Below are 16,509 nucleotides of genomic sequence, written 5' to 3' on the forward strand. Positions count from 1 at the left end.
GTTGCAAATAACTCAGGCATACAGTACAGTATGTGTGCCTGCTTTCCTTGCTGTCTTTTTTCGTGCAACGCAGATACAAAACTGAAACAGCCAGAGCTTGATTCTTTCATCAAGCATTGTGTTAAAGGTTTTATGGACAGTAAGTGTGAATGCAAATTTAGGGTAAAAGTGCTTTTATTTTCAGCCAAATGAGAATAATTATATTATATTCAAATGTTTTATTGGCATTTGCTATTACAATAAAAATTCAACCGTTTTGATTACCTTATTAGTCCTGCTATTTTCCAGCTTTAACCCATTAAGATCTGGAACGCATCTGTGTCACTTTAGATTTCTTTGGCTATTCAAAAATATATATTTTTTGTTTTTCAAAAAACTGTTAGGATTTAGAAAACATTTTAAAGAATCGCCTCAGGTCTTAATGGGTTAAATATGTGATGGCTGCTCAGATCGTTATGAGGAGGCCTTGGGTGGAGCAGTTAGGGGTGTCTTGCTCAGGGACACTGCCCGGGGCCAGGAGGCGAACCAGTAACCTTCTGAATACTAGTACACACCAGAGACGGCTTATATTTACCCACTAAGCTTTTTATTTTTATTTTTATTGTGTCACCTTCAGATTCAGATTCAATGTCACATAACTGGTTTACAGGTGTGCAAAAGTAGTTTCTCTCATACAAGTTCATATGATTTGTTCTTCCAGGAAAGACAGCTGCATTTAAAACCATTTACGGGCAGGCATCATAGACTCCCACAGACACCTCTGAAGATAAATGGAGAGCCGCTTATCGCAACGGGAGACATGAGAGAAAGCATGCCGATAACGAATAATAAATATAATGCACGAGGACAGCTTTGAGGAGGAGTGCAACAACACAAAGTCCCTGAGTGTCTACATTTTTCAATGGAAGAGTATGGAGACCACCTCCAACCACTGCAGATGGGCTAGTTATATTGTATTTAAACATAAACTACCATCACATGTTTTATTCATTAAAATAAGTCCCGGATTATAGCTTCAATTGCGGATGGAGAGGGGCATTGGGGGAGGGAGGGAGAGGATGGATGCAAATGTAGCAGGGCCAGGATAGCAAGGAAGGCATTTTTTATTCCCTCTGCTAATGATTAAGGGTTTTCACCACCAGGCACCTGTCAGTCTACCCTTTGCCTTATTCAGGTGATGGTGAGCCATCCTTATCCCAGCTCCTCTCCAAAGTCACTAGTTTTTACCACCCGGTAATGATGCACATTCTTCCCAGTTAATTCACCTGCTCATGCACCTGCAACCCTGTTCAAACCCAGGAAAAAAAAGAGTTACCCATTTTTGTTATGTTAATCCTGAACTTGTGCGCTGTCCCCTGTTTGTGTACATGCTGTGTTTGTTTGTGAGCATCATAAGCTTCCGATGGGTACGTGGTTGTAACAATGCAATATACTGTAATCCAGCCTAGAAATATGGAATAAAAACAGTGCTATGTTCGATGCAGAGTTGATAGTGTGAATGAACTTAGTAAATTTAGTATGCATTTTGTTCATTAATATACGTCATAAATAGCCAGGATGCTAGGTGCTCATGGTTAGTTCCCTGATCAAGACATCCTACGATACATGGTATATTGTTACTGACTCATAAGTCTCGCGTGTCCAGACTGTTGCCTACCACAATTTTCAAATGCTTCCGGTCATACAGTATGGAGCATGGAAGCTCTGTTCATGAGCAAGCGATAAAGCGGATGTGAAGCCTCCTCCACACTTCTGTTTCGGCTTTACAGTCGTGCAAATTTATCCTAATACAAATCAAAATCATCTGAGCATATAGCTTGCTGCTTAGCAGAAATGGAAATTAAAAAATAAAATGTAAAGATATTTTAAAATATATTGTGAACGGGTGCCAGGCAGCAGATGCCAGATGCCAGCTTCCGTGTTCGGGAGGTATAGTTCCAGACTCTACAGTATATAGCATTCTGAGATTGTGGAATACTACTCTGTGTCATTTTTATATTTCATTGGCTATTCAAAAATAGCAGATATACAAGCTCATAGCACGGCACATCTTGTAGATCTGCTATTTTTGAAAATGTGTGAACATTCGTGGCAAAATCTTGGATTATCTATTTTTTAAAGCGAACATTTGTAAAATATTTAGTTCCAGGAACCTCCAGAAGAAAAGATTTGAGTTAAAAATGTCTGCCAAAAAAAAGGAAAAAAATCTAATATTTGCACAACTCATGATTTTTCAAAAATAGCAGATCTACAAGCTCATAGCGCGGCACCGAGTGCCGCGCTATGAGCTTGTAGATCTGCTATTTTTGAATAGCCCAACGAAATCTAAAAATGACACACAGAAGAGTTAAACCATAAAAACAACTACTTGTGCCTCAAACACACCGTCAGAGATGCAGACAATTGACCTCCCGTGACATCCCTCGTCTAACCGAAAATAACACTAATAGATAGAACCTGGTGTTTGTTCTGTAGTGCAAAATAAACAAGACCAGAAGTCATGGACAACGAAACGCCATAAGACTCCAAGTCCAAGAAGAAAACACACAACAAAAACAGAAATGACATGAGTGGGAGGAGGAGGAGAAAGAACGTGGAAAGGTGGTAAAACATAAAATATCAACTCACATGTATATCCCACATCACTCTTTTCTTTTGCCTCAGTAGACATCTGAAACAAAGAACCTTGGAAGCGAGAGAGAGAGAGAAAGAGAGAGAGAGAGAGAGAGAGAGAGAGAGAGAGAGAAAGAGAGATTGTGAAAGAGAGATGGATGGAGGAGAGAGAATGATGAACACAAAATGAAATGAATCTCAAACAAACACAAACAACCAAAGGCACCAAGAACAAAAAAGGTAAACAACTATCTGAAGCTTTCATTATAGAACGTAGTGTTCTCATGTTGAGTGGTCTTGTGTTGAGTGGTCTTAGCAGGCAGACTGTGGGTCTACAACACAGGCACGAATGCTGATGTTCAGGAGCAGACTGTGGGTCTACAACAGGGATGGTCTGCTGATGTTCTGATGTATAATTGAAGCGTCGGTGTATAATTGATAAAGGCAACACAAACCTGGTGAGACTTACTGAATGCTACAGGGTACAGGAACAAGGTTAAGTGGGGTAACGTACAAACCCACACGTGTGCAGGCATACAAACCCAAACACACATACTGTAACTGTGAAGAGCAAAGGTGTTTTTTTGTTTGTTTTTCAAATTTTCAAATCACTAAATAAAATTATTAATGAAAAAAGAGATGGTAGCGGGCAATGTGTCATCCAGAACATACAGCATTCATAATACAAACATACTTATGACAGTAAAATGAATGACACAAATTATCTTAAAACAAGCAGACAAGCATTTGTGCAAAAAGAACAGAAAATGGACAGAAAGACAGAAGTGAATGAACAAACTCACAGAAAAAGAAACAAAATGAGTGAGTGAGAGGTAGGAGGAGACACTGAAAGAAACTTTAAAAATAAACTAGAAAAGTTGTAGATAATTGGAAAAGTATTTTGGAATATCAGAAATACTGATACATCTTGATCACATGACTTAAGGGATAATGTGTACCGAATGTTACCCCTTAATGCCCCTTAATCTCATGTACAACGCGCTGATATTCTTCTTGCACCTTAATGACTATATCATGTAGAGTATATACCAGCTGCTATGCTCGTGCACCTTACTGTATGTCTAACTATATTACCCCCCCCTTCTTTTTTTTCTCTTTCTGGAAACAACAAAAAAAGATGGAGCTTGCACAAAATCAAAATTGACAATTGTGACAATAAAGATGATTCTGATTTCTGTGAGTTTCGGACAAAAGCTGTAGGAGTTCTAGCAAAATGTGTGTTTTGAAGAAATGGCGGCGCCAGCAAAGTTTCACGCCGATCAGTCCAACGGTGCCAGAGATTAGCTGTTCACAAACACACACACGGATGGATGGACAGGAGCGAAAACATAATCCCTGCGTGGCATATATGGAGGGAATCCAGGGGAAAAAAAGATTTTGATTGTACAACCTATGCACAATGTGAAGCAAGCTATTATAGCGCCACCATGAGGCCGATTTGAAAGGTTTGGGGTGTTGGTTCTTCCTCAGGCCTACTGGGAGTGTGCATGCAATGTTTCATGGTAATTGGACGCTGTGTTCATGATTTGTGGCATTTTGTGGAAAACGGGCAGAGTTGAAGACTATATATTGTTACACGCACTCGCATACACACACACACACACACACACACACACACACACACACACACACACACACACACACACACACACCAATCATAATAGTTACTGAGTGAAATGCCACGTTGAGTGGGATGACAAATCCTTAAGCGAGGCTGCTTGGGGATCGATCGATACTGTATGTCAGTAAAATGTAAACAGGCTGAGTGATAGAGGGAAAAGAAAAAAATATATATACAGTATATAAATCGAACACACGACTTTGACTTTTTACTCTGACAAATACACACACACACACATACTGGGGACACTCAAAATGGGGTGAGAGTGAGGTCAAATGGATTTTCAGCACTCAGGTTCTAATAGGACAACTTCAGAGAGAGAGGGGGGGCGTGGGGGGGGGGGGGGTGTTAGGCTGCGACCAAGTCAGATAAAGAGTGTTTGACCAGAAAGGGGATTGACGGACAGAGAGAGAGAGAGAGAGAGAGAGAGAGATAGAGAGAATGGCAGATAGAAAAATGGAGGCAGGTTGTGAGAGCGAGAGAGAGGGAGAGAGAGAGAGAGGGAGAGAGGGAGAGAGGGAGAGAGAGAGAGAGAAAGAGAGGGAGAGAGAGAGAGAGAGAGAGAAAGAGAGGGAGAGAGAGAGAGCAGCGAAGTGCTTTTTGAGCAGCCTTTTTCCAAAAGCCTTGGCAAAGCCTCCCTTTTATTTTCTCACTTCCACCTCTCATCATTGAAGCTGTGTTGAGGAACTAAAGTACTGCTAAGGAACTGAGGTTAGTGGGACAGACCGGCACACGGTTTGACCCAACTTAACCACATGAACCCCAGCATCCCTTTCCTGTGTGTGTCGTAATGGGCGAAAAGTGTGTGATTTGGTGTGGGAAAAAAAGGAGGGGACCAAGTATAGACCCCTGGGTGACCCTGTTTAATGAACTATACATGGTTTAAGAAGTGGATAGCAGCTCATTATTTTCACCACTCATCCCATGATGTGATTCTGCTGTGAAAAGTAAGTCAAATCTTCGAAGCGTCGAATAAAATGAAAACTTTTATTCCAACCGACACGTACATATAAATGATTTAGGCCGCTTCATTAATGCTAAAGCCTGAGTTATATGCTTGGTTGCGCATCGCCGTGTCGCGCACAGAAAATAGCTAATCTACAAGCGCAACCATACAGGCTCAACGTGAGTGAAGCTTGAGAGAAATGCATTGGATGATTATTATTTCATACTGCCACTGGATCCATGTTGCTATGACACGTAGCTGTATTGCTTTGGGGGACATCTGACACAAGGACACACACACACACACACACACACATACTCACACACACACAGACACACATGCGAACGCATACATTATGGTCATAGATTCCTGCTACAGGAAACCATTGAAACATTACTGCAGACATAAAAACCCAAGACTGTGCGTTCCGTTTCAGAGACAGGAAATCAATCAGGGGAAATGAGCCTAAATCTATAGCTCTCTGGGTTTGATTCCACTAGATCCTATGGCTCCGTCTCACAGGCCTCAGGGAATTCCTCCTGATGATACACTATATGCTTTAGTGCAGTGGTTCTCAAAGTGGGGTCCGGGGACCCCCAGGGGTCCTTGGGGGGGTTCCAGGGGGTCCCCAGCAAAATGGGTTAATATGGCATCACAATATTTTTTTCCTTTTATACTTTGGCTATTCAAAAATAGCAGATCTACAAGCTCGTAGCGCGGCACCGAGTGCCGCGCTACGAGCTTGTAGATCTGCTATTTTTGACAAAACGTCAACATTTGTGCAAACCTTTGAATATGTATATATTTTTAAGCGAACATTTCTAACTCAAACCTTTGCTTCTGGGGGGTCCCTGGAACAACATATTTTGAGATGGGGGTCCGCGGCCAAATACATATCATTTTGGGGGTCCTTGGCATGAAAAAGTTTGAGAAGCACTGCTTTAGTGCATAGCAGTGCTTCAGGCTGGCGGCAGAGTACTGCACATAACACACCTTACTGTATGTCAATATTTCACATAAAGGCACGGTAACATGGATCACATAAAGGCTATTATACTGTACTACACTATCATTTATTAGATTCCATAATTATACTAGGCTAATTTTATCGTCAGAAGTAGGCTATTTTGACAGTTTATCCCCTGGATAAATGAACTTTATTATTATCATGTCTTTATTCATCAGGTATCTTACAAACATGACAGCAGGGGACACCAGTCTTGAAAAAGTATTTTCTTCTTCGAGGAAAATGTCTCTGTAGCTGCCATGTTGTTTATGAGCAAAGCCTAATTAGGATTGATGGCACAATTACAGTAAACATCTATGTGAGTTTATGTATGCAAAAGATCAATTATATGATCTGTCTTTCCAACTTACTCACCCTGTTGCCCCCCCCAACACACACGCGCGCACACACACGCACACGCACACGCACAAACAAACACTCACACACACTCCCTCTCGCCACTGCTTTCTGCGATTACACTGAGCACAACACGTTATTTTCCCTACAAGTCAACACATAAAAGTTGTCTTGGTCTTGGAAAAACCCACAATTACCACATTTATGACACGGACTGCATTCTCCTTGCGGCCGCAAGATTGCTATACTGCCTCTCTCATCGGTGTCAAAAATAAATCACTAAATACTTGGGAGACTTTTTTTTGGCCAATTATGCCAGCTCATTATTTGTCATTATCTCCCAACGCAACGCTCCCATCAGATAAGTGCTTTTGACTCGGGCTGGTGGCGGTGCACAAAAGCAGTTAACCCATTAAGACCTGTAACTGTATCATTTTTAGATTTGAGCTAAAAAGCATTATTTTACACTTTGGGCTATTCAAAAATAGCAGATATACAAGCTCATAGCGCGGCACCGAGTGCCGCGCTATGAGCTTGTAGATCTGCTATTTTTGAAAAATCGTGAAAATGTGTGCAAATCTTTGAATATATATATTTTTAAAGCGAACATTTTTACTCAAATCTTTGCTTCTGGGGGGTCCCTGGAACAAAACATTTTGATGGGGGTCCGCGGCCAAATACATATCATTTTGTGGGTCCTTGACATGAAAAAGATTGAGCACCACTGATACAGAAACATCATTTTTTAAGAATACTGTTGAGATTTAGGAGACATGTAGAATCGGCTTCAGGTCTCAATGGGTTAATTCACGGTGACATTTAAAAGAAAAAAAGAACATAATAAATCATCCGCCATCTGCCTATTGTTGTGTTGAAAGTACAGGAGGTGTGATTCTAAAGTACGAGATGGAGGACTAAAAAAAGAAACACCCAGGAGGTGACAAAAGAGGAATATACAGGTACTGTAGGGGAAGAAGAAGGAGGCAGAAAGGGTGAGTGCATGTGAGAGCGATGGGGACGACGAGGAGCGAGCCACAATGCAAATAGGAGCAAGGATAGAACGCAGGAGGCAGAAGGACATTATGCAGGAGCATGATAGTGTGGAGAAGGAGAGGAATAGGCCGGAAGAATCAGAGCAAGAGTGGAATTGAAAAGTACAGGACTTGAAAAAGAAGGAGAAGTGAAACGGCTCGTCCGGGGTGGGGGGGGGGGGGGGGTATGAAACGTGGGCAGCAGCTTTGAAGTTACAGTATATAACCCATTAAGACCTGAGGCGATAAAAAAAAAAAAAAAAATCCTAACAGTTAAAAAAAAAAAAAAAAAAGTCAAGATTTTTCAAAAATAGCAGATCTACAAGCTTATAGCGCGGCACTCGGTGCCGCGCTATGAGCTTGTATATCTGCTATTTTTGAATAGCCAAAGAAACCTAAAGTGACACAGATGCGTTCCAGGTCTTAATGGGATAAATGGGAATGAATTCTGTACAACAATATGTCAACGTCAACTCCGTTTTCTTCGATAACCCAAATCCCTGTTCCATTTACAAGTGAACACTTGTATTTTTTACTATGCATCTCCCATATAGCCCCACCGGAGCTATTTATCAACCACATAAACCCTAGCGTCCCTATTCTGGTCATGGCATTGTGGTGAAAATAGGTGAACATTCGGCGAAAAATAGCTAATCTACAAGCTCTACGACACGTCACATTATGAGCTTGTAGATCCGGCATTTCAGGCGAAGATGTGGTGTAGAGAAAGAAAAGGAGAGGACCAAATACAGACCCCTGGGGCACCTCGGTCTAAGGAAGTCTATGGTTTATGTCAGTGGTTTTCAACCAGTGGTCCGGGGACCACCAGTGGTCCTTGGGGGGGGTGCCAGGGGGTCCCCAGCAAAATTATTTAACATAGTGTCACAATCATTTTAACCACTTAGCTTTGGCTATTCAAAAATAGCAGATCTACAAGCTCATAGCGCGGCACCGAGTGCCGCGCTATGAGCTTGTAGATCTGCTATTTTTGAAAAATCTTGAAAATGTGTGCATAGCCTTGATATATATATATATATTTAAAGCAAACATTTTAACTCAAATCTTTGCTTCTGAGGGGGTCCCTGGCACAACATTTTCAGATGGGGGTCCGCGGCCAAATGTAAATCAATTTGGGGGTCCCTGGCATGAAAAAGGTTTGAAAACCACTGGTTTATGTGGCTAAAAATTCACAACCCCAGTACCCCCGCCATACCAACTCTTCACACTTGAAACATCAAACATTCAAACATTGAAGATGTCGTGTGCTATGGCCCTGAAAGAGAGAGGGAGGGGCCAGTCCTGCTGAACTCACTTTGCATGCAGAGTCCGTCGGTGCAGTTCTGAGACAGGAGCACCAGTCCGTCACAGTCCTTCCCTCCGTTCTTGGGAGCGGGGCTGTTGCACTCTCTCCTCCTCCACTGGGTGCACTCCGTCCCACATGCTGACCACTTACTCCAGTCTGTCCACTCGCCATCCACTACACAGCAGAGAGGGAGAGAGAGGCATTTGAAGTGAAACGTTTGTAAACTTCAAAGTATATTAACCCATTAAGACTTGAGGCCGATTCTTACTTGTGTCTTCTAAATCCTAACAGTTTTCTGAAAAACATATGTTTCTATATCAGTGGTTCTCAAACCTTTTCATGTCAAGGACCCCCAAAATGATATGTATTTGGCCGCCGACCCCATCTCAAAATATTTTGTCCCCCCCCCCCCCCAGAAGCAAAGATTCAAGTTAAAAATATTCGCTTTAAAATAATATAAATATATAAATTTGCACACATTTTCTCGATTTTTCAAAAATAGCAGATCTACAAGCTCATAGCGCGGCACTCGGTGGCGCGCTATGATCTTATAGATCTGCTATTTTTGAATAGCCAACGTGTAAAATAATGCTTTTTAGCTCAAATCTAAAAATGACACAGATGCGCGTTCCAGGTCTTAATGGGTTAAAAAACGAATACATGAACAAAGTAAAAAGAAGCAGAGTGCTGGACACACCATTTCTCAATACCAAGTACGCAATGGGGGGGATGTCTGAAATCAGTTTTCTCCAAGATGGGATGACTGCGTGATCACCCGGTGCAGCTCGCCTCTCTAATGAGCTGTGTGTGTTTCAGTCAAAACAGCAGGACCTCGCGTCTCCGAAAATGTCGGAGCAAATTCTCAAGTAGGTTCTGTCTTGATAAATCGACTGCAGATTTGGCGGTAGAACAACTAAACTCTCTGTGTTTTGTGACACAACTGCAGTAGTATTTAAAACAATTGCTTTGCAATTTCTCCTCCGCCATGGCTGCTGGTTGGGGCGAAATGCATTCTGGGATATTTGGCTGTCCTAAGTCACCTCCCGATCTATCCTCGATAAGGCGGGTGGATCAAGTTCACATCCGGACAAGTACAGATTGATATAGCTATTGAGAAACGATCATTACAATCGAATGAAGCCTGAAATACTAAACCACAACAATAGAGTAGAGTAGTGGTTCTCAAACATTTTAATTTGAAGGACCCCCGGCTTGAACCCTTATAACTCTGAGAGTGTACATTTGTACACTCTCAGAGTTACAGACACATAGGGGAGCATTTGGTTCATATCAATCATTTAGCTGGGGACCCCCTGGAACCTCCCCCCCCAAGGACCCCTGGAGGTCCACGGAACCCCACTTTGAGCACGACTGTAGAGTAGAGTATAGGCGTACCGGTGCATAGTGTGGTACAGGCCAGTTTCTGTATGGCTTGTCCGTCGCAGGGCAGTCCTCCGTTCAGAGGGGCGGGGTTGGTGCAGCTCCGCGTGCGTTTCTGGAAGCCCCGACCACAGCGGCTGTTACACACTGACCACTCCGTCCACGTTGACCAACCGCCATTCACTGTGTGGCAGAAGACAAAGTACATTCATCGGTCAGTCATGGTTTGCTAACCGTTGCCGTTACATTAACCCATTGAGACCTGGAACGCATCTGTGCCACTTTTTTGATTTGAGCTAAAAAGCATTATTTTACACTTTGGCTATTCAAAAATAGCAGATATACAAGCTCATAGCGCGGCACCGAGTGCCGCGCTATGAGCTTGTAGATCTGCTATTTTTGAAAAATCGTGAAAATGTGTGCAAATCTTTGAATATATATTGTTTTAAAGCAAACATTTTTAACTCCAATCTTTACTTCTGGGGGTCCCTGGAACAAAATATCTTAGATGGGGGTCCGCGGCCAAATACATATAATTTTGGGGGTCCTTGACATGAAAAAGTTTGAGCACCACTGATATAGAAACATACGTTTTTCAGAAAACTGTTGGGATAGAAGATTAAGAATCGTCTTAATGGGTTAAATCTATTTGAGTTATGAAATGAAATGTATGTGCTGAATTAGTGAACCCCCGCCCCCGGCAAACATATATTCACACCGCCTAAAAGCGAGAGAGAAAGATAAATGAAGACAGTGAGGAGAGAAAGAGGCATGGGGCGAGTGAGAGAACTTATAATTAATTGACATGTCAGGAAAATGTGTTTGAGTTAATTTCCCCTGCTCTGACAGCTGCGTTATAGCCCAGTGGGCACTACCCACACCTCTCCTAGTGACCAATTAGAAATGAGCCATGAGGGACCCATACCACATTCTCTTGACACTGGTATTTTACTGTCTTCCATTGTTTCATTATTTCACTGTTTCTCTTCTCTTCTCTTCTCCTCAGACCCTATATATACAGTACGTAGAATTATATGTTCTGTTTCTCTGCCCTCTGATTTACCTCCTCTCCCTGTCAACAGTGTTATCCAGGCTCTTGTGGAGCAGAGAATTGTTTACCAAAGATTGAACAATCGATTTTGGTAAGGTTACATCAGTGTCCATCCATCCAGTCTCTACATGTCTCCCCACACACACACACTCACCTACACACATAAACACATTATACACAAGTGTTCACTGCAGTGGAACACCTACAGTACTCCATTGCCCCTGCAGCATGAGCTTTTCAATCCAAAATAACTCTTGTGTGTGCACGTAAATGTGTGTAGGTATGTTTGTTTTAAGTAACGTTCAATGCTCAGTGTTCAGGAGCTCGAAATATGTTTCCCATTCTGTCATGCTGGACTGGCACTAAAGACAAACACACAACAAAGTACACCAGCTGGGTTAGGCTATTCTCCAAACTAATGCTTTCTTTTGTGCTTTCTTCTTCACTTCGAAGCTTTTTAAAACAACATTTGTATTTATTTTGAGTTTGTTGTATATAGTTCCAATCCTACACAAGATGCTTTAAAATGTCTTTTGTTGTGTAACTCTGCCTGCACAGACATTTGGAACACCCAAGTGCTTTAATTTCAGAGCTGAAGTGTGATTGGTGGGCTTTAATTGGACGGGGTCATGGGTGAAGAGGGAACAACCAGGCCTGGTCGCAAAGACTCTTTCTTTGTTGGCATGGCGATTGAGCCAATTACACATGCCAGATGGGTCCTGGCCTGTCTGATTGATGTGGTTGGTTATGAGGATATTATGGTTGGACTGTCCTAGGTAGCATCTGAATAGGTTTGTATCCCAGATTGGAAGAGTGTCAAATAATAGTTAACCCATTAAGACCTGGATGAAGTCGATTCTACAAATGTCTTCTAAATCCCAACAGTTCTCTGAAAAACATATGTTTCTATATCAGTGGTGCTCAAACTTTTTCATGTCAAGGACCCCCAAAATGATATGTTTTTGGCCGCGGACCCCCATCTCAAAATATGTTGTTCCAGGGGGTCCAAGAGGCAAAGATTTGAGTTAAAAATGTTTGCTTTAAAAATATATATATTCCAAGATTTGGACACATTTTCACGATTTCTCAAAAATAGCAGATCTACACGCTCGTAGCGCTTGTATATCTGCTATTTTTGAATAGCCAAAGTGTAAAATAATGCTTTTTAGCTCAAAAGTGTACAAAAAATATTCACAGTCTTCTCGCAGACGCATGCACACCCACTGTACTGTACTGCAGTATCATGTAAACTTAATGAATGAATGGAGAGGCATTCATTTCCAATACCAAGCTCTGTAGCATAGCTTATATTGTGGAGCATCTTCATCTTCATTCTAAATGTACAGTCATTTTAAGGATTCTAAAAATGCTGACTTTCAGTGCAGAGTAAATCATTCCCAAGCATAAAGTTGACACATGGAACATATGACACAAAATAATTTAAATGTATGTGTAATATATATATATATATATATATATATATATATATATATATATATATATATATATATATATATATATATATATATATATATGTATTTTCTTTTTTACAGTTTAGGCAAACAGAAAACAAGCCCAAACCAACGTTAGCCAATGTTGCATCTTTTAAAAACAGCAATTTATGGGTTGTCTACTTTATACACAATGCACGGTATATTATGCAAATAGCTGTGTGATAACACTATCTAGATCACTGAACAGGCCACAACTGTCACAGTTTGCCATAACCCCTTTATGTTCCGTCTTTAATGTTTAGACCCTCTGTCAAACCGCCTCTCCACCAGTGTCTGTCTGGTGTGCTTTCTGTGTGCCTTCTATATTCAGCTCTGAATATGAAAACTGGATGCACTGAACACTCTGAAACTCTGAAAGAAAAGACATTTCCTTGGTGCCCTCAGATTGAATCCACAAACGCACATGAAACCCATGAAATAAGAACTGAGCGAGGCTAGAGAATTTAGAAATATTTATGGAAATCAAGCTGCAGCATGTGTTCTGCACATCATGGAATGAATATAAAAACATGCCTCTCATCAATTGCAAAGTTTATCTTTTATAATTTTAATATTGAAGTCACAACATAGACAACATTGTAGTAATGGTTGGGGGTTCAGAGCTGAACTAACTCATGTATCTGACTCCATTGGCAATCAAATACATTCTTCTGAAAGCTGATCTTACATTACAAACTGTATCGATCATATCATATTACAAAATGTTCACTCATTGTGTTTTCATGGATTTAAGCTTTTCCAGACAGTGGATGGTGATTTCCTTATGCGAATTTGGAGACTATATTAGCGTGGATATTACAGTCACTATAGGCAGAATGGAGGGCATTCAGTAGCCGTTCATCCTTGCATACCATGGTACAGTATAATCAAGGGATGACATGCTCCAGAAATGAAATGGGGGGTGATGCACATTGCATGTACCATACCATCGATAGAAGGTATGGTCTTGTGTTTTAATGTACTGTTGCGGACAGTGACCCCACAGTAAGCTACATACAGTACATACACACACATACATACAGATGTATGACAACTAATAGCCTAATCATTGCACCATCATGCTGCAAATGAAAAAACACTGAACTGTAAATCTGCCCCATTTCCATGACGCTTTAGGGTTTGTCTTTCTCTAAAGCGATTTGCACTCACCTCACAAATGGGGGTCAAGTCACATTTATCTCTATAGACCAGGCCAGGTACAGCACATGATCATTCTGAGACCCAATTGGTACATTGTTTTATCCAACCAGATCAATAACACTTCTGCTACAGAGCGTGGTGTGAAGGAGAGAATTTGTCAAAAAGACTGCAGACATTGAGATGAGGGAATGGTGTTCAGTGTCTGATATTGAGGGGCTCCCTTATGTTACATGCTGTGAAATAAAAACACTTCTGGTTGAAGGTTGTGTCCTCCAGTACTGTATCTCGGCTTCTAATAACACAGTATAAAACAAAAAGTCTAATTATCACTATCAGCACAGCAAAGCATTTGCAGTTCATTTACATCGAGAACGGATTGTGCCAAAGGAAATGCATGCAGTAGAAGTATTAAATTGAAATGACAAAATTCAGTGTTTAAGGTTATGGCGAGCATGAAACACGAGCACCCATAGCGATTGCTTTGTGTTATCAGAGGTCAAAATATCATGGATGCTACACACACACACACACACACACACACGCATGCACACATACACACACACACACACACACACACACACACACACACACACACACACACACACACACACACACACACACACACACACACACACACACACACACACACACACACACACACACACACAGTATGCGCGTGCACTTACCATAGACTATAACAGTCGCTGTGGTGCTCCGTCTTTTGGCCACTATGTTTTTAGCCACGCAGGTGTAATTGGCGGTGTCAGATAGACGGGCTTGTTTGATGATCAGGTTGTGGTCAATAGTTATGTAGAAGTTCCTGTCCTCTGCTGGGTCAATGATCTCCTCGTTCTTCAACCATTCCACCTGGCAGGAAGAGAGGGAGAGAGTGGTGAGCAGCAGTGGTGGAAAAACTACTCAAATGTTTTACTTAAGTAAAAGTATAAATTCTGCAATGTAGAAGTACTCCGTTACAAGTAAAAGTCCGGAATTCAAAATTGACTTGAGTAAAAGTACAAAAGTATTGGTATCAGAATGTACTTAAAGTACCAAAAGTAAAAGTACTAAATGTTTGAAAATAGCCTATAAAATAGAGCTAATGTAAAGTGGTTAAATATGTTTCATAATATCATAATTTATATCTGCAAAGTAACTAGTAATTCAAGTTTTAAAATAATAGTAGTGGAGTAAAAAGGTTAGTTAGTAAAAATATTTGCCTCTGAGATGAAGTGGCGTAGAAGTAAAAGTACTGAAAATGTAAAATACTAAAGTAAAGTAAAAATACCTCAAAATTGTACTTAAGTACAGTACTTGAGTACATGTACTTAGTTACCTTCCACCACTGGTGAGCAGAAGGCACAGAATCTACATGTTTTCTTATTGTATAGCATAAACCTAGTTATCCGTCTTTTATTATTCTTCAAGTCTTTTTGACTTGAAGAATAATAAAATGCTGCCACGGTCACTATGAAACTGTTTTGCATTACTCCAACAAATGTCTTATAACCACATGAACCCCTAATGACTAAAGCACCAATAGAACTCAGTTTACATTGTGTGCTACTGTTGATCTGCATCAGAGGCCTTTGCTATGGAGGCTAGGGACGATTGTACTGTCTATCCCCATCATCTACTCAGCGTTGTTCTTTGTTTGTGACCCTGTCAGTCCGGTCCAAACCCAGAAACCACCACTTGAGGAGTTTTATGATTGTATTATAATCTTGTTTAGTAAAACCAATCTCAGCATGAGCGTGAAACAAAACAGATTAGACCAGAAAGGCCTCAGAATGTGGTGTTTTTTTCAACCAACTGAAAGAGTATGAGATGAGAGAGCAGGAGGATTACGTTAGTATTGTGCTAATCTTGTTTTTTTCCCCAACCCTTGCACCTTATATATACGGGAAAAAAAGATGGATGGACTTGTAATAGGATGTTGTCCTAATCATGTTTTTGATGGCTTTGTGTGTGTGTGTGGGAGGGGATAAATCATCTGGGGAAAAGAACGAAAAAAACAAGAGGGATTCTAGCTCAAACATCAACCAAGGAATTGTTGTGCTAATCCTGCAGAATGAACGGCTTCACTAAATCTCAGTGTGTATGCTCAGTTCAGTTGACAGATACATCAGAGAAAAAACTATCTATTCCTGTGAGAAACCATGAAGGCTGTGCTTCACAATACATCAACCCACTGAGTACAAAGGCTGTTTTTTTTACTTCTCCTCCTGACTGTTATGATGCTCAGGCTCATTACGACCTTCAGGTCTCAAACACAAAGGATAATTAAAATAATGGATTTATTTGTTTATTCATTAATTTATCGCCTCGTAGAGACGCATCCATTTGTCTTTTGCAGTACAAACTTTTGAAGTTAAAATGTAGAATACATTTGAACACTCTCAGAGTTAATCTAAAGTCTTTCGCACACCTGACAATCATTTCTCTGTGACAGGTGCGTAGGCGGAGCATAAACGTGTACAAGTCATGGAATGAAAAGCACCCGCACGCCGCCTTCACTTGCTCAATAAA

At 41.0% G+C, this 16,509-nt stretch overlaps 1 protein-coding gene across 2 annotated transcripts in view; it reads right to left on the reverse strand.

The window, feature by feature from the left end:
* The window catches only part of LOC311043027 (netrin receptor UNC5C-like), a 280,919-nt gene that overhangs the window by 39,816 nt on the left and 224,594 nt on the right, over positions 1 to 16,509 (reverse strand). The window contains exons 5-8 of one of the 2 annotated variants that reach the window (XM_084054158.1): positions 14,670 to 14,850; positions 10,294 to 10,461; positions 8,908 to 9,072; positions 2,629 to 2,685 (exon numbers count right to left, since the gene is read on the reverse strand). In XM_084054158.1, coding sequence (XP_083910284.1) covers positions 2,629 to 2,685; positions 8,908 to 9,072; positions 10,294 to 10,461; positions 14,670 to 14,850 — 571 coding nt within the window. The remainder of the gene's footprint in view (positions 1 to 2,628; positions 2,686 to 8,907; positions 9,073 to 10,293; positions 10,462 to 14,669; positions 14,851 to 16,509) is intronic. The other variant, XM_084054159.1, reaches the window with a different exon arrangement.

Source organism: Gymnoscopelus microlampas (genome assembly GCF_963454915.1).
Source record: "Gymnoscopelus microlampas genome assembly, chromosome: 4".
Taxonomy (NCBI): domain Eukaryota; kingdom Metazoa; phylum Chordata; class Actinopteri; order Myctophiformes; family Myctophidae; genus Gymnoscopelus; species Gymnoscopelus microlampas.